Here is a 19,590-nt window from a genome sequence, read left to right on the forward strand (position 1 = left end):
ATATTATACACTTAAATGTTTTGTGATAATTCATGCAGTGGGAAATAATCTAATATATTTGTATTTTAGTTTCTCAGTTATAGTACTATCACAGAATGTTCCAAATGCCTGTCCACTGGGCACAGAATGTTTATTCCATGTTGGTTCATTTCATTGAAATGGCGTGGAAACAAACGTCGATTCAACCAGTGTGTGTCCAGTGGGTGGGGTCTTCTTAGCTCGCGGTTATCTTACCATGCCGATGCTAGCAGACTGTGACGATCATATTAACCTCTCTCTTTTTCTCTGTTTGCCCCCCCCCCCCGCCCACCCCCTGAAATCCAACCGTGTCGCCATGTGGAATCCATCAACAGGTAAGTTTCCATCTTATTGTGCACATTTTTTTCAGGACATATTCACAGTCAGTGTAGTCGCTCAACTTTCTACGCAGCTAGCTAATCGTATAACTAATATAAATGTACTTTAGCTACATAACATGGGTATAACAGTATAATTACTTTTTTTTGGAGTATAATAACATTGTTGTCGCATCCTTTTCTTTTAGGACATACTTACTCCATAACATAACTACTCCATAACATAACTACTCCATAACATAACTCCACAACTGGAACATGGTTTAATGCTGTAGACATGCTCTTGCTATAGGCCAATGTTTTAATGAACCCTCTAATATCACTAACAGCAACTGCAACATCTATCTCTCGCCCTCTCTCTCTCTCTCTCTCTCTCCCTCTCTCTCTCTCTCTCTCTCTCTCTGTATATTTTTGTGCTCTTTCTGGGACCAACAGCAAAGATCCAGCAGGACCGTAAGTGTTTTTCTATTAACACAGTAGGGTCATTCCACAAAATGAGTCCCTTTTGGGTAGTGTAACTCATTTTAACCTTCCACTCATAAAGATCACACATTCAATTTAATAATGAACCTGTTTCCCATCTCAAGAGGTTAAATAAAAAAAATAAAAAACATAGTAAGTGCCTATTAAGTGCCAAATTAAGTAACAGGGTTGTCGATTTTATCTTAAATCAGCCATACATTTGTAACAGGGGGAATGGAAGCTTCTTGTTGTGTGGAACTGGGAGGGGCAATTGAATGCAAGCTTCATAACAACAACAACAATTTGCAAAACGTTTATAGACTGTCAATCTATGGGTGACAGGCATCCTGCTCGACCCACTGGGTGTTCCACCAGAAAAAAAACAGGAAATGGCCAAAAAGAGTAGAAGGAGTTCACCTGCTTTTACACTATGACTGTTATATGTTCAATGTTTCTTTTAAACAAAATATTTAAGGAATAGTTTGACCATATTCAAACGAGAGTTCAGTTCACATAGCAGGGTTGATCTCTGTGTGTTAAAATAACACACAGGGTGCACAGATGGACATGCTGAGTTACTGCACTTTAGCATGTCTTCATTAATATAAAAAAAATCTGATTATATTTAAAATTATTATTTTGACTCATTTTGTGGATCACCCCAGAAATGCTTCTGTTGTGTCTATTGTCTATTGTGTCTGTTATAATACTCATTTCGTTTCAAGTTTTATTTGTCAAATTCACAAGTAAAGTGACATGCTGAACTTGCAAGCCCTATGCAACAGTGCAGTTTTCAATATCAAAATAGTATAACTAATAACATATATGCAGTACCAGTCAAAAGTTTGGATTCATTCAAAGGTTTTTCTTTATTTTTACTATTTTTCGATATTGTAGAATAATAGTGAAGACATCGGAACTATGAACTAGCACATATGGAAACATGTAGTAACCAAAAAAGTGTTAAACAAATAAAAATGTATTTTATATTTTATATTCTTCAAAGTAGCCACCCTTTGCCTTGATGACAGCTTTGCACACTCTTAGTATTATCTCTACCAGCATCACCTGAAATGCTTTTCCAACAGACTTGAAAGAGTTCCCACATATGCTGAGCACTTGTTGGCTGCTTTTCCTTCACTCTGCGGTCCAACTCATCCCAAACCATCTCAATTGGGTTGAGGTCGGGTGATTATGGAGATCAGGTCATCTGATGCAGCACTCCATCATTCTCCTTCTTGGTCAAATAGCTCTTACACAGCCTGGAGGTGTGTTGGGCCTGTTAAAAAACAAATGATAGTCCAACTAAGCGCAACCAGTTCCGACTTCAACTGTATATACACTGCTCAAAAAAATAAAGGGAACACTAAAATAACACATCCTAGATCTGAATGAATGAAATATTCTTATGAAATACTTTTTTCTTTGCATAGTTGAATGTGATGACAACAAAATCACACAAAAATTATCAATGGAAATCAAATTTATCAACCCATGGAGGTCTGGATTTGGAGTGGCACTCACAATTAAAGTGGAAAACCACACTACAGGCTGATCCAACTTTGATGTAATGTCCTTAAAACAAGTCAAAATGAGGCTCAGTAGTGTGTGTGGCCTCCATGTGCCTGTATGACCTCCCTACAATGCCTGGGCATGCTCCTGATGAGGTGGCGGATCGTCTCCTGAGGGATCTCCTCCCAGACCTGGACTAAAGCATCCGCCAACTCCTGGACAGTCTGTTGGTTGATGGAGCGAGACATGATGTCCCAGATGTGCTCAATTGGATTCAGGTCTGGGGAACGGGCGGGCCAGTCCATAGCATCAATGCCTTCCTCTTGCAGGAACTGCTGACACACTCCAGCCACATAAGGTCTAGCATTGTCTTGCATTAGGAGGAACCCAGGGCCAACCGTACCAGCATATGGTCTCACAAGGGGTCTGAGGATCTCGCCTCGGTACCTAATGGCAGTCAGGCTACCTCTGGCGAGCACATGGATGGCTGTGCGGCCCCCCCAAAGAAATGCCACCCCACACCATGACTGACCCACCGCCAAACCGGTCATGCTGGAGGATGTTGCAGGCAGCAGAACGTTCTCCACGGCGTCTCCAGACTCTGTCACGTCTGTCACATGTGCTCAGTGTGAACCTGCTTTCATCTGTGAAGAGCACAGGGCGCCAGTGGCGAATTTGCCAATCTTTGTGTTTTCTGGCAAATGCCAAACGTCCTGCACGGTGTTGGGCTGTAAGCACAACCCCCACCTGTGGACAGCGGGCCCTCATACCATCCTCATGGAGTCTGTTTCTGACCGTTTGAGCAGACACATGCACATTTGTGGCCTGCTGGAGGTCATTTTGCAGGGCTCTGGCAGTGCTCCTCCTGCTCCTCCTTGCACAAAGGCGGAGGTAGCGGTCCTGCTGCTGGGTTGTTGCCCTCCTACGGCCTCCTCCACCACTCCTGATGTACTGGCCTGTCTCCTGGTAGCACCTCCATGCTCTGGACACTACGCTGACAGACACAGCAAACCTTCTTGCCACAGCTCGCATTGATGTGCCATCCTGGATGAGCTGCACTACCTGAGCCACTTGTGTGGGTTGTGGACTCCGTCTCATGCTACCACTAGAGTGAAAGCACCGCCAGCATTCAAAAGTGACCAAAACATCAGCCAGGAAGCATAGGAACTGAGAACTGAGAAGTGGTCTGTGGTCACCACCTGCAGAACCATTCCTTTATTGGGGGTGTCTTGCTAATTGCCTATAATTTCCACCTGTTGTCTATTCCATTTGCACAACAGCATGTGACATTTATTGTCAATCAGTGTTGCTTCCTAAGTGGACAGTTTGATTTCACAGAAGTGTGATTGCCTTGGAGTTACATTGTGCTGTTTAAGTGTTCCCTTTATTTTTTTGAGCAGTGTATATATATAATGACAAACATTTTTGCAAATGTATATATAAAAAAAGATAACTTTAAATATCACATTTACATACAGTTGAGGTCTGAAGTTTACATACACCTTAGCCAAATACATTTAAACTCAGTTTTCTTACAATTCCTGACATTTAATCCTAGTAAAAATGAATTAAGGCTGTAAACTAACAACATGTGGAAAGGGTGAAGGGGTCTGAATACTTTCTGAATGCACTGTACATGTAGGCAGGGATTACGAGAAAGTGACTGGTAACAGGAGAAATAAGAATAATCATAAACAGTAAGGCAGCAAAATAAGATAGGTGTGTGTATGTGTTTTTTTTGTGTGCGTGGGTCAAGGGTTTCCTAAACTAGGTCCTGCCCAAACTAGGTCCTGTCCTGTACCCCCCCCCCCCCCCCTAAAAGCCATTGTCATGACTTTCTTACATGAAAGGGGAGGTTAACTTGGCCCCAGTCAAGTTTCAGTCATGTTTTTTTGTTTGCTGCTTTAACCCCTGGACTCACAAACGGGTGGATGACTACAGTTGTTACCTATTCTATACATTTAAAGTAGTGCTTAACAACAGTTGGGTAACTGCCGGCAACCCCAAACTGGGGACATAGAGAGAATAGTAATGAGTGATGAAATCCCCTCGCTCTTTCCCTCTAACAGAAGATTCTCTATCTTGGCCAGGGAACTTCCGTCAGACTTGGGCTATTCCCTATAAGACTGCGGTTACTCTGGACAAGATTTATGGAACACACAAAGACACGAAAGGGGAGGTTTGTGCCACCTTGGCACGTCTTGGCAAGTGGGCATTCCTTTCGACTGAGGCTAGTTTGTACAGCGGGAGGGCGCAAACAGTTTTCTTTGAGGCTGGGCCTGATTGCTGTGTAGTGTCGGTGCTGAGGCAGAAGGAGCAGAATGATCCCTTAGCGCTCAGTGATCTAGAAGTGGAGCAGGGCAGAGAAACAGTGGGGAATCATCTGGCTTAAGTGGGAAATGAAATGTGCATAGAAGAGTGGGCACAGCTGTGTTAAGGCCAGAGGGAGGGGAGAATACACAGAGTCAATGGAACCAATTCATCTACACCATAGCTTAATGCTCTCCTTTCTTCCTTCACTCCTCCTGGATATGGCCACGGTGTGAGTGTGTGTGAGTGTGCTGGAGGGGGGAGGGGGGGGGGGGGTGTATTGTCTGGTGCAATGTCTTTTATCTCCTAACACTAAACTGACACACCTGATTCAGCTCATCAAGGTCTTACTGTTTGTTTAGTTCATTAGGTGAACCAGGTGTGTTATAGTGCTTCGTTAGAACAAAAGCCTACACACACACACACACACACACACACGCACACGCACACCCACTGCAGCCCTCCAGCAGCAGGGTCGAAGAATGCTTCCTATACGTGTTCATGTTTTATATTTGTATTTTTAAATGTACAGTACATGCCTACTACGGCTAGAGGTAAGTTAGAGGTTATGAACATTCTCTCTCTCTCTCTCGCTCTCTCTCTGTCCTTTGTCTCTCTCTTCCTCTCTCTCTCTCTCTCGGTACATTCTCTCTCTCCATTGTCTCGCTCTCTCTCCAGTGAAGCAGCCTCCCACCATTATGAAACAGTCGTTGAAGGACTACATTGTTGATCCCAGAGATAACATCATCATTGAGTGTGAGGCCAAGGGGAACCCCGTGCCAACGTGAGTTACACACAAAGACCTCCTCTCATCCCTCCACCCTTCTCTCTGTCCATCCGTCATCTATCGCTTCTCTCCTCCCTCCCTCCTCCACTCGGCTTGTCGTCTCTCATTTCCTGAACCCTCTCGCCTGCTTTGTCTCTCGCTCTCTCTCTCTCTCTCTCTCTCTCTCTCTCTCTCTCTCTCTTTCTCTGATCATTCTTTTGTCTTTTTGTTTGTGCTTGTTTTGTTCTCTCTCCATCCTGCATACTTTCCTACTCTGTCGTTATCTCACACTCTACCCCTCCTTTTCTCCCTGCTGGAGCTGGGTGTCTCCACTTGTTCTCGCTCTCATTCTTTCTCGCTCTCATATTCACTCTTTTTTTCTCCCTGTTATATCTTGTCTCACTTCTCTCAACCCCCCCTCTCGATCTGCCCTACTGTTACCTTACCATGGCCTTTCTCTCTCTCTCTCTGACGATGACAGTTATACAGGATGACAGTCATTAGTTTGAGCATGAATAGGTCAGCACTGCTCTGCCAGTGTGCCATCCTGCACCCCATTTCACCCCCTACCCTCCACCTTCAACCCCATTCCAACCCCCACCTGAAACTTGTCAGCATCCCAAACCCATCGCCTGCACTCCACCCACCCCTGCCCCTACCCCATACCCCATGACAGCCATCCAGCCACCCCCCATGTTCCCAAGCTGACAAGTGCCCTGCTATCCAGACCTGACAAGTGCTTTCACCTTGCTTCCTCCTCTCTCTTCGCCTCCACTCCTCCCCTCGCCTGCTCCTCTCCCTTGTCCCTCCATCTCTGGTCATGTCATCACAATAGGAACACACTGAACTATGTTGCCTTTAACCCCCCCCTTCTCCAACTCCACCCCCTCCTCCTCCTTCTCCCACTCCACCACCTCCTCCTCCTTCTCCCACTCCACTACTTCCTCCTAATTCTCCCACTCCACCACCACCTCATCCCCCTCCTCCACCACCTCCTCCTCCCCCTCCTCCTCCCCCACACCAACTCACCAGCAGCACCCACACCACCCTCCCCTGTGCCTCAACCTGATATGCCAGCCTGTGTCCCCTTTAAACCATTATTCTACCTCCTCCTGTTCCCCTCACTCCTTTCCTCTCTCATGCCATCAGATGGGCTAATACGGACCCACTTACACACACGCACACACACCCACACGCACACATTCACGCACACACACACACACATGTGAAGTTGCGTAACCAGGCCCTGACCAGCTGAGGACAGTGGTCTCATTCAGGGGTGCTTTTTGTTTGTTTCGAGGCACATTGAGGGTTTACATAACACACACTCATAACAAACACACAATACACACACATAATACACACATACAAATGCACAAACACACACCATTCAAAATCCTATTTTCCCTAACACATAATCCTAAACCTAACCCTAACCTTGACCCAAAAACCTAACATCAACCCTAACCCTAAACTTAACCCTAGCTCCTAACCTTAACCCTAAAAAGAACCCTAGTTCCTAACCTTTAACGTAATTCTAACCCTAACATTAATTATAATCTTAACACTAAACCCCCTAGAAATTGCATTTGACCTTGTGGGGACTAATAAAATGTCCCCAGTTGGTCAAATTTGTGTTTTTTTACTATTCTTGTGGGGACTACACACACACACACACACACACACACACACACACACACACACACACACACACACACACACACACACACACACACACACACCTCTTTCCATTCCTAGGCAAGTCATTGTGCTAGAATGATGCGGCCAGTTTACTATTCATGCTCATGAATCATTCAGAGAGGGATCGCTCACTCATTCAGTCCCAATCAGTCCTGTTGGCTCCCATACAGCCTCCTAGAGATACACCCATTGTCCTGCTCTAGTTGTGGTTCTATGACCCTGGTCCTACAGTCTGCCACAGACGGAGCTATGGGACTAGAATCGACTCTGTCTACTCTACTGTATGTTGAGTAAATATGACAGTAATCCCCTTTTCAAAATAGCAGCCCTAGCAGTTATGTAACCGCGTGCTTGTATTCATTCATTAACCAATCAGAAGCGCTTTTCAATCCAAAAACATTTTGTGTGGTTGCACAGACACAGATTAAGTATTTTACTCCTGGCTCCCTAAAAGAATTATCAAATCAAGAGTCTCCTTTGAAAGTGCCTTTTCATTTTAGGAGTCCTTAATCTGGAGTCCTTAATCTGGAGTTCTTAATCTGTGTTCCGCGCAAATTGCTCAACTGCCCATTAGTGGTTGAGATAAAGAAGCATTAGACAATGCTTGACATAACAGACCTGGACCAGCTTCTCAGAGTAGGAGTGCTGATCTAGGAATAGTTCAGTCTTTTAGATCATAATACATAAGATTGCATGGACAGAGGGGACCTGATCCTGTACCGGGACACTTCATCTGAGACACTACATGAATACAGGCCCAGGACGAATTCCAGCAGAATTTAGACGTCTCTTACATCACTGACTACTCCTGCTTTCTAGTTCTAGGATTGACCCAGTTGTTGTGTTCTGTTCTGTTTCCATGGCGTCTCAGGTTCTCATGGCGACGGAACGGGAAGTTCTTCAACGTGGGCAAGGATCCGCGGGTGACGATGCGGAAGCGCTCAGGAACGCTGGAAATCAGCTTCCGGAGCGGAGGGAGGCCAGAGGACTACGAGGGGGAATACCAGTGTTTTGCCTCCAACGACTTTGGAACGGCGCTGACCAACAAGATCCTACTACGAGTGTCCAGTGAGGAGACTGTTGATATACACACATACACATGCACTCACACACACAAACACACACACACACATAGATAGATAGACACAAAGACATTTGCATGGACACAAACAAAACTACAGTCTACATTCTGAAATGTAGGCAGCTAAATGACTTGTAATAAGTATCTAAAACTCTCTCTCCCTCTGTCAGAGTCTCCTCTGTGGCCTAAGGAGGTGTTGGAGCCAGTGGTAGTGGGTGAGGGATCTCCCCTGGTCCTGGCCTGTAACCCTCCTCCTGGTCTGCCCCCTCCGCTCACCTTCTGGATGGACAGCGGTGAGTCTAGCTCTCTGTCTGTCTGTCTGTCTGTCTGTCTGTCTGTCTGTCTTTTTTTCTGTCTGTCTATTTCTCTGTCTGTATTTCTCTCTGTCTCTGTCTTTCTCTCTGTCTGTCTGTCTATCTGTCTGTCTTTTTCTCTGTCTGTCTTTTTATCTGTCTGTCTATTTCTCTGTCTGTCTTTCTCTCTGTCTGTCTTTCTCTCTGTCTGTCTGTCTTTCTCTCTGTCTTTCTCTGTCTGTCTTTCTCTCTGTCTGTCTGTCTTTCTCTCTGTCTTTCTCTGTCTGTCTTTCTCTCTGTCTGTCTGTCTTTCTCTCTGTCTCTCTCTCTTGCTCTCTTTATCTCTGAATGTCTCTCTCCCCTTTCATCTGACTGACTCTCTCCCCTTCTATCTGACTCTGACTCCTCCCCTCTCTCTCCCGCTCTATCTGACTCTGACTCTCTCCCCTTCTATCTGACTCTGACTCTCTCCCCTTCTATCTGACTTTGACTCCCCCCCTCTCCCTCCCCCTCTATCTGACTTTGACTTCCCCCTCTATCTGACTCTGACTCCCCCCCTCTATCTGACTCTGACACTCTCCCCTTCTATCTGACTCTGACTCTCTCCCCTTCTATCTGACTCTGACTCCCCCCCTCTCCCCCTCTATTTGACTCTGACTCTCTCCCCTTCTATCTGACTCTGACTCCCCCCCTCTCTCCTCCTCTATCTGACCCCCCCCTCTCTCCCCCTCTATCTGACTCTGACTCTGTCCCCCTCTATCTGACTGTCTCTTTATTGGCATAGGAAAAATATGTTAACATTGCCATAGCAAGTGAACCAAATAACAAACAAAAGTGAAATAAACAATAAATATGAACAGTAAACTTTGCACTCACAAACATAAAAAAATAATAAATACGTTATGAATGTTATATTAAGTGCAAATAGTTAAAGTACAAAATTATGTTTGTTATTCACCGGTTGCCCTTTTCTTGTGGCAACAGGTCTCACTCTCTCAATTCAATTAAATGTGCTTTATTGGCATGACGTAACAATGTTTGGAGATTTACAATATTATCATAATTAAAATAGTCTTTCTCTGACAGTGTCTCTCTGTATGCCAGTCGTTTGACCTTTCAGCTCTTCTGTTTGGCCACTTGCTCTTTTATTCTCTCACTCACTCTTGTTCCTGTCTAGAAACCTTTAACACATTTCACTCTCAATCTGTCCTCTCTCTCTTTCTCTCTCTCTCTCTCTCTCTCTCTCTCTCTCTCTGTCCTCTTCTATAGCAGTGTGTGTTACTGCTGACCAACTGAAAATATGTCTGTGTGTGTCTGTGCATGCATGTGAATCTCTGACTCGGCTGGGTAAAGAGCTGAGAGAGCAGAACCCAAGAGACGACAGAAGCCATTTTAAGAGCCCAGACTCAAGAGGTCCTTCACAGCTAATGGTGTCCACTATATTCTCCTCAGCCATTCAGTTCAGTTCAGTAAGCCTGTGTCCCAAATGGCACCCTAATGCCTATATAATGCACTACTTTTGACCAGGGCACGTAGGGCTCTGATCGAAAGTAGTGCACTATGTAGGGAAAAGCATGCCATTTGGGAAGCAGTTTTAATCTTTATTAGACATGCTGAGCATTAGCCATGGGGCCACTATGAACAGAATACTTACAGTAGATTAGAAAATACAGTGATCATATTATTATAGCACATTGTCCATTCGCAATTGCACACCACCACTTCATGATACCACTGGCTGGGTTATGACTGGACCTCGGGCATCGTCATGACAACCAGATTGGCCCGTTTCACTCTTTATAGTTACCGAGTATGTGATCATCTGTTGGGAGCGTCTTGTTGTGTTAGGAGTTAACATTAACACAGGGCCCCAGAGGGTGACACACACTACACTAGAGCTGACCTAGCTGGCACCATAGATATAGAACCCTAGATAGGATATATTGTCTATGGCTGGCACCACTGGCTGCCACTGTGTCCAGACATTGCTAGAGGGGACAGGCATGGTACTCTGTTACATGTTACATACAGTCATGACCAAAAGTTTTGAGAATTACACAAATATTAATTTTCACAAAGTCTGCTGCCTCAGTTTGTATGATGGCAATTTGCATATACTCCAGAATGTTATGAAGAGGGATCAGATGATTTGCAATTAATTGCAAAATCCCTCTTTGCCATGCAAATGAACTGAATCCCCCCAAAACAGTTCCACTGCATTTCAGCCCTGCCACAAAAGGACCAGCTAACATCATGTCAGTGATTCTCTCATTAACACAGGTGTGAGTGTTGACGAGGACAAGACTGGAGATCACTCTGTCATGCTGATTGAGTTTGAATAACAGACTGGAAGCTTCAAATGGAGGGTGGTGCTTAAAATCATTGTTCGTCCTCTGTCAATCAAGGTTACCTGCAAGGAAACACGTGCCGTCTTCATTGCTTTGCACAAAAAGGGCTTCGCAGGCAAGGATATTGCTGCCAGTAAGATTGCACCTAAATCAACCATTTATCGGATCATCAAGAACTTCAAGGAGAGCGGTTCAATTGTTGTGAAGAAGGCTTCAGGGCGCCCAAGAAAGTCCAGCAAGTGCCCGGACCATCTCCTAAAGTTGATTCAGCTGCGGGATCAGGGCACCACCAGTACAGAGCTTGCTCAGGAATGGCAGCAGGCAGGTGTGAGTGCATCTGCACGCACAGTGAGGCGAAGACTTTTGGAGGATGGCCTGGTGTCACGAAGGGCAGAAAAGAAGCCACTACTCTCCAGGAAAAACATCAGGGACAGACTGATATTCTGCAAAAGTTTCAGGGATTGGACTGCTGATTACTGGGATAGTCATTTTCTCTGATGAATCTCCTTTCCGAATGTTTGGGACATCCGGAAAAAAAGCTTGTCCGGAGAAGACAAGGTGAGCGCTACCATCAGTCCTGTTTCATGCCAACAGTAAAGCATCCTGAGACCATTCATGTGTGGGGTTGCTTCTCAGCCAAGGGAGTGGGCTCACTCACAATTTTGCCTAAGAACACTGCCATGAATAAAGAATGGTACCAACACATCCTCCGAGAGCAACTTCTCCCAACCATCCAGGAACAGTTGGTGACGAACGATGCCTTTTCCAGCATGATGGAGCACCTTGCCATAAGGCAAAAGGATAACTAAGTGGCTCGGGGAACAAAACATCAATATTTTTGGTCCATGGCCAGGAAACTCCCCAGACCTTAATCCCACTGAGAACTTGTGGTCAATCCTCAAGAGGTGGGTGGACAAACAAAAACCCACAAATACTGACAAACTCCAAGCATTTATTATGCAAGAATGGGCTGCTATCAGTCAGGATGTGGCCCAGAAGTTAATTGACAGCATGCCAGAACGGATTGCAGAGGTGTTGAAAAGAAGGGTCAACACTGCAAAAATTTACTCTTTGCATCAACTTCATGTAATTGTCAATAAAAGCCTTTGACACTTCTGAAATGTTTGTAATTATACTTCAGTATTCCATAGAAACATCTTACTAAAATATCTAAAGACACTGAGGCAGCAAACTTTGTGAAAATTTATATTTGTGTCATTCTCAAAAAATTTGGCCACGACTGTACACTCAGCCGGGGCCAGACTAGTTAGAAGGTCAAGCCAATGAGACTAGGTTACAGTTAGAGGCTAACGTCTATTTGGTTAGAGGGTAACGTCTATTTGGTTTCGTTTTTCAATTTCACATGAGATACAGGCTACTCATTTTGGCCAGTCCAGTGGATGCCTCTGAAATAAGATCATGTTATGGTTGATTATGAAGCATGAAGTCTAAATGACTTAATATGTCTCTACTCCCTCCCTCCCTCCCTCCCTCCCTCCCTCCCTCCCTCCCTCCCTCCCTCCCTCCCTCCCTCCCTCCACAGCCATGATGCCTATAACCCAGGACAAGCGTGTGTCCATGGGTCTGAATGGAGACCTGTATTTCTCTAATGTGCTGGCTAAAGACTCCCACAGAGACTACAGCTGCAACGCCCGATTCCTCTTCACACACACTATCCAGCAGAAGAACCCCTTCACACTCAAAGTGCAGACCAGTAAGTAGGCTACACACACTCACACACACTCACACACACACACACACACACATAGGTGTGTGCACGCAGACACACACATGAGCCCACGCACGCACCCACACACCCACACACACACACACACACACACACACACACACACACACACACACACACACACACACACACACATAGGCTTTGAATGTAGCCATGGTCTATTGCTCTGTTCAGATGGGATAAGTTACTACCTGGTCAACCAGTGTGCCTCATATTATACACTTAGTGTAGAGAGTAGACTGACCAGGTGACAGCTATGATCCCTTATTGATGTCACTTGTTAAATCCACTTCAATCAGTGTAGATGAAGGGGAGGAGACAGATTAAAGAAGGATTTTTAAGCCTTGAGACAATTGAGACATGGATTGTGTATGTGTGCCATTCACAGGGTGAATGGGCAAGACAAAAGATTTAAGGGCCTTTGATGGTAGCTTTTCACGCTCAACAGTTTCCCGTGTGTATCAAGAATGGTCCACCACACAAAGGACATCCAGCCACCATGACACAACTGTGGGAAGCATTGGAGTCAACATGGGCCAGCATCCCCGTGGAAAGCTTTCTACACCTTGTTGAGTCCATTCCCCAACGAAATTAAGACTTGTTCTGTGGGCAAAAGGGGGTGCAATTCAATATTCAGAAGGTGTTCCCAATGTTTTGTACTTTCAGTGTATATGAGAAATAAGATGCCTCCATCTACAGGTGGCCTGGTGCCATGACATGTACAATATTTCATCAGGACATTCTCCTTTATTCCTCAGTGTGAGCTGTTGTGCCTGTGTTCTCCTCCAGCAGTGATTGTCGTCTACGTGTCCTGGAAGCTGCTTTCTTTACAGTTGACATTAAAGTTGATATCTCTCTTTTTCTGAAGCAGGGACGAAAGCAGCTCTTCAGTTTCTACGATTTTCTTAGAGCTGGAAAGGCTATGTAGTTGGCATGCGTGTGTGTGCACAATTGTGTGTGTGTGTGTGTGTGTGTGTGTGTGTGTGTGTGTGTGCGAGTGCATGTGCGTGCGTGCATGTTTGTGTGTTTACGTGTGTGTTTGCGTGTTCTGCATGCTGACTGCTCTGTGTGTGTGTTTTCAGAGGAGCCGTATAATGACACTTCCTCTGTCAACTCCACTGACCCGTACGGTGGTGAGTCTAGTCCAGACACGCTCTCTTCCTTTTCCTCCCATTCTTTACCCCCAGCAGTACTGTGTCACTCTCATAACACCATTCTACCACTGTAGTCTAGCCTGCACATGCTAACCAGACTCAGTTATCAACAAAGCTAGCACCGTATAGCCTAGCCTGTTAATCCTTCAGCTCAATGGATTTGCGACCAACATAGCTAGCTAACACAGCTAACAACACAGCCTAGCCTCAATGGATGCTGTTAGCAACCTTTTTCACAGACTGATATTGCTTTTTATAGCAGAGACTTTAACCTCAACCCTGGCCTCATAACCAGCCAGCTCAGCCTTACTAAACTCAATTTAATTCAAGTGTGGGGTGTTTTATTTACCCACCCTGCTGTTTTCAATGACACTCACCCTGACCAAGACCTCTCACTGACAGAATACAACCGTGTTGATTTGCCCATAAGGTCCTTTATCCTAGCATAACCTCTAATTCTCCCTTCAGCTGACTCATTGCATATGCGTTAACTCAGCAGCTGTACAGACAAAAGGCCAGTTTGTTCCTTAACTCAACCAATGTCAAGCCTGGCTTTAGAGCCCCTCCAAACTAAGTCAGTGGTGACAGTAGAGCTTTTGAGAATCTCCCTGTGGTACTCTAGAGGCTAGCACTGCAATAAAAAGTGATTAAAAAAGGTCTCCTCGAAAGACGTCTCTCTGTTCTCTGACATCCTCTTGGTCTCTCTGTTCTCTGACATCCCTTTGGTCTCTCTGTTCTCTGACATCCCCTTGGTCTCTCTGTTCTCTGACATCCCCTTGGCCTCTCTGTTCCTAGGCCATCGTTGAAAATAATAATTTGTTCTTAAAATTAACTGACTTGCCTAGTTAAATAATGGTCAAATAAGAATAAATGAAATTACCTCCTACTGCTCCTACTCCTACTGCTTATCATACAGCCCTTAACCCAAGCCCAATCCACAGCCAGCCTATATAGCCAGAGGGGGAACCAGTGGCATATGTTCTAACTACTCTGGCTCTAGGGAGTAGGCCTGGGAGGGGTGGCATGTGTACCATTGTGAGGCGACTCTCATAGGAAAAAAATGGGGACAGACACCGTGACCCTCTTTGGGACGGTCGTGTGGCAGAGGTATAAGAGAGGGATTATCCTAAACCATGCATGCAAGAAATAGCATCTGTATTCATGATATGTTCATTAATAGTTATAAGCTTGCAAATGCAAATGTGCACGTATTCGTGGTCACACACACACAGAGAGAGGATGGGAGCGGGTTGGAGCTGTACCACCTGTCTCTCTTACACACACGCACGCACGCACACACACACACACACACACACACACACACACACACACACACACACACACACACACACACACACACACACACACACACACACACACACACACACAGTTGTAGTAAGCTTATCCCTGGGGGCTAGGTCTAGTTTTCCTCAGGGGTTGCAGTGCACCATGGGAGGATCCCGCTCAAGCGGTGCCATTGGCTACACGTTGCCATGGCTGCGCGTTGCCACGGCTATAATGTCACTTGTCTCGGTTCTGGCGTACATATGTCCTCTGCCAGTTGTCTGCACTAATCCCAGAGACCCTCTCTCTCCTCTCCAAGTGTCACTAACAATAGCACATCTCTGTTTTCAGTGCTCTGGAGATGCTAACTGCTAACACATGCTTTAATCCCATACAGATCAGATCTGCATCACGAAAGAAGCTAACGTGTGCCTGGTTCATTATAGCTCTGTTACTCTTAAGCTAATTCTGTTTACTGTGGGCTAACCTTCTAACTTACCCAACCTAATGTATTTAGTGTTTGGTAACACTGACTTTGGGCATAGATGTTTTAATGTGTTTACTGTTTGAGGAAATGCTGTATTTATATGCGTATGATTTTTGAGTTGGTGGGTAAGTATAATACGTATATAGTAAATCTATAATGAATTGAAATGGATCTGAGGTGGGTTTTGGTCAAGTGCAACGCAACAAGCAGTTAAACAGCTCACAGCCACAAGTGTGGTACTAATCCTACTGATCTATGTGTAAACACAACATGCCTCACACAACATTTCTGCTACATTGTCTTTAAGAGTATAATTCCCTTAATGACCGAACTCTGAACCTGACTCAGAGCTCAGAAGGTTCTGGAAGGGATCCAAACGTTGAAGGGATTTAACATCGGCTAAATGCTTAAGCCATGCACTGGGGTTGTTACATGAAGCACACCACTGAAATATATGAACTCAGTGGCCCGATATACTGTATGCTCTTTTAACTATATCAAAGGATTTCCTTCTAAGCAGAGAAGGAAAGGGAATAAGAAGCAATATGTTTTCTCTGTGATTCATCAGGACTGGTTTTGATGTCAGTCTTTTTTTATTTAGAGTCTCTGGTCTCGGTTCACGTAATTGTGATTCTCTGGCGGACTGAAAGTGGGAGATCAATGCTGTTGTTGTTTCCTCTTCTCTGGTTTAAATGGCTGCCCTCCAGGGGGGGGGGGGGTGAGAGACAAAGGAACAACTAACAGGGTGATATGGCTACGGAACAAACCGGAAAACAAGCCAAAGCAAAGGGGGGCAACTGAAAGATAACGATGAGAACATTCTACGGATGTAGATGAACCGTTTCATCCGTTTGCTTGGCAGAGACGCTGGGCATGGAAGCATGTAAATAATAAACCGATTAGTTTGTGCTCTGTCTCATATCTTTATAAGGAGCTGGTACACCTACTGTGTCGGAAGTGACTCATGGATTAAACATAAACTCCAATCATTGTGTTTGATTAGAATGGAGATGAAGGTGAATGTATTGTGTGGGTGTGTTAACCCCTTCCTCTCCTGTCCCCAGGTCGTAAGGTAGCAGAGACCACCCCTAACTTCCTCTCCCCCACGGGGACTGACAGCTCGAGGATGGTGATGAGAGGAGAAAAGCTAAAGCTGGAATGTATCGCTTCCGGAGTGTGAGTGTCGGAAACACGCACACACACAAGTACAAACACACACGTACAAACACACACACACACACACACACACACACACACACACACACACACACACACACACACACACACACACACACACACTATCTTTTATCAGGAAAAAGAACACCTCATCTCACCCCCTATACCCTCTCCCATCTCACCCACTCTTTCCCTTCCCTCCCTCCCTCCCTCTCTCAGTCCAACTCCCAGTATAAAGTGGTTTAAGAAGGGGGGAGACCTGAACCAGAAGGTGAAACTAGACAACTTCAATAAGACTCTGCGTATCGACAGTGTGTCAGAGGAGGACGCAGGGGAGTACATGTGTATGGCCAACAATCAGATAGGAAGCATCCGACACTCCATCTACGTCCAGGTTAAAGGTAAGAAGGGGAGGGGTGTGTGTGCGTGTTGCCATGCATGTGAGCGTCCGGGTGGGTGTTGCATGTGTTTTGCGTACATGCGTGTCAATCTGTTTGGTTGACCATCTGACCGATGGCGTCTCTTGTACCCAACAGCGGCTCCCTATTGGCTGGACCAGCCGTCCAATCTGGTGCTAGCGCCGGATGAGAACGGTCGTCTGGTGTGTCGGGCCAATGGAAACCCCAAACCTCACATCCAGTGGCTGGTCAACGGAGAGCCGATCGAGAGCAATAGTGAGTCCTTCACAACCCATTCAGCATCATTCATCAGCCATGGAAATACTATCAAAATAAGCCAACTCAAACCAGCTGCTTCCACATCCAGCCTGTTTTTACATTTTACATTCTCTCTCTTTCTCTGTCTCTCTTTTCTCTCTCTCTCCTCCTTTCTCCTCCTCTTCCAGGCTCCTTGCCCAACCCTAGCAGAACGGTGGCAGGTGACACCATCATGTTCCGCTCCGTTCAGATCGGCAGCAGCGCTGTGTACCAGTGTAATGCATCCAATGACCATGGTTACTTGCTGGCCAACGCATTCATTAGCATACTGGGTAAGAAAGAGAGTGGTGATGATGGTTATGATGATGAGTAATGAAGCTATAATTAAATGGGACTAAATATGTAAATGTATTATGTCTCTCTCTCTTCCTCTCTCTTTCTCTCTCTCCCTCTCTTCCTCCCTCCCTCTCTCTCTCTCTGTCTCTCTCTCTCTCTTCCTCTCTCTCTGTAGACATGGCCCCCAGAATGCTGGGTCCTAAGAACCAGCTGATAAAGGTGATAGAGAACAACAGAACCTTCCTGGACTGTCCCTATTTTGGCTCGCCACTTCCTGAGCTACGCTGGTGAGTTTAGTTTAGTTTATTAGGATCTCCATTAGCTGTAGTGCAACAGCTACTCTTCCAGTGGTCCACACAAAAAAAATGCATATACTAGTGAGTATGGAAAGAAGACCCAGAGAGAATAGATACCTTACCTCCTGAGGAGATATGAGTGCAAAAAGTTTAAAAGTTGTGTGTGTGGGTACGTGTATGGATGTGGGTGTCAGAGGTTGGAACCACATTTTTTTTCAATTGTTTTGTTCTGAACTGAACCACTATTTTTGGGGGGTTCCGTTACACTCTTCCGACTAGTAAAATAGTGTTCTGAACTGGTTTGAACCCCCCAAAAAGTACTGGTTTATATTGTTTCTTTCTCTTCCCTTTTAACCTGTGAAATCAACAGTTGTAGCTCATTAAATTAATCAATCGGTGCGGATAGAGCAGGCAAGCTAGTTGTGTAGATGATGGAGAGACCAACAGAAAATTGACACAATTCAATGGATATTAATCAACAAAGAGGTAAGACTATGCTGTGACTGCAGATGACTGACTTGTGTAGAGTAGCCTATGCGCAAGATGTGACTGAAATTTTACAGGCGGGAAGAGAGTGAGAGGGTTGAGGAACAGGCTTGAAGCGCTAGGCATCTTGTTATGACATGCATTATCTGAACTAGGTCCACAGAATTATACCTGGGAGCAGCATCTAGGAAGGAACTTTGAATTTCCTTTGAGCTAGCTAGCTAACAAGTTTGAGCTAACTAGCTAACAAGCTTGAACTAGCTAGCTAACAAGCTTGAGCTAGCAAGTTCAAAGGACATTTAAAGTGCCTTCATAGAAGCTGCACCAGAATTAAAAACACTGATTTTCTTTTTGTAGTTAATAAATACAATGTTAAACGTGGTAACTAGGCCTATAATGTTCTTAACTAGCATTGAACAAGTGAATCCATTCTTCTCTACCTAATAAAAAATCTATCTTCCTATCTTTTCACACTTCTAACGTCAGTATATTAGCTTATGCTTTTCAGGGGGGAGGGGCAGGTAGCCTAAACACACACGGGCACTGGCAGAGATTTTCAGCTTGCAGGCAGACTCTGGAATAAGTTTCTGAGTGACAGAGTGAGGGCTTTGCATAGGAGTGTTGTTGCGTTTTGTTGTGGAACTAGAAAAGAAATGCCTGCAACGTAAAATAACGTTACTAACCGGGTTCCGTGCTTTTAAAATAATGGAACAGTATGGATAATTTTTGTTCCATGTTCCGTTTCTGTTACTTGAAAAAAGCGTGTCTTACGCTGAGTATTTTCCCCCTCTGTGTGTGTGTCCATAAAGGTTTAAGAATGGTCAAGGAAGTGGTCTGGACGGTGGTCACTATCGGGTCTACATCAACGGGACCCTAGAGATCAAGCGTGCACGGGCTGAGGACCAGGGGACCTACACCTGCGTGGCCAGCAACATCCTGGGCAAGGAGGAGAACCAGGTCCGCCTGGAGGTCAAAGGTTAGAGAGCAACCAATCACATCACAGCACACCATCCTTCTTCTTCCTCGGTGCCAAATAGTCCCTGTGTTGTCGCCAAACAGTTCTAAGTGCCTTATCAACCCATGTGATTTTGGATTGAATCTTCCATCCTCTCTAAAGATTTGTATCACACCTCGGACCT

The 19,590-nt window shown here is 45.2% G+C and overlaps 1 protein-coding gene across 50 annotated transcripts in view; it reads left to right on the forward strand.

The window, feature by feature from the left end:
• nfasca (neurofascin homolog (chicken) a) overlaps nt 1-19,590 on the forward strand; it is a 156,355-nt gene that overhangs the window by 93,583 nt on the left and 43,182 nt on the right. For 18 of the 50 annotated variants that reach the window (XM_090205387.1, XM_090205422.1, XM_090205398.1 and 15 more), the window contains 11 exons: nt 5,319-5,424; nt 7,979-8,175; nt 8,359-8,481; nt 12,373-12,543; nt 13,659-13,709; nt 16,566-16,677; nt 16,897-17,078; nt 17,214-17,351; nt 17,522-17,665; nt 17,845-17,956; nt 19,261-19,427. In XM_090205387.1, the coding sequence (XP_090061513.1) occupies nt 5,319-5,424; nt 7,979-8,175; nt 8,359-8,481; nt 12,373-12,543; nt 13,659-13,709; nt 16,566-16,677; nt 16,897-17,078; nt 17,214-17,351; nt 17,522-17,665; nt 17,845-17,956; nt 19,261-19,427 (1,503 nt within the window). Of the gene's footprint in view, nt 1-791; nt 810-5,318; nt 5,425-7,978; nt 8,176-8,358; nt 8,482-12,372; nt 12,544-13,658; nt 13,710-16,565; nt 16,678-16,896; nt 17,079-17,213; nt 17,352-17,521; nt 17,666-17,844; nt 17,957-19,260; nt 19,428-19,590 lie in introns of all 50 variants that reach the window. The other 32 variants (XM_090205392.1, XM_036950092.2, XM_036950094.2 and 29 more) reach the window with 3 other exon arrangements.

Source organism: Oncorhynchus mykiss, chromosome 17 (assembly GCF_057628025.1).
Source record: "Oncorhynchus mykiss isolate SJ-2025 chromosome 17, ASM5762802v1, whole genome shotgun sequence".
NCBI lineage: Eukaryota > Metazoa > Chordata > Actinopteri > Salmoniformes > Salmonidae > Oncorhynchus > Oncorhynchus mykiss.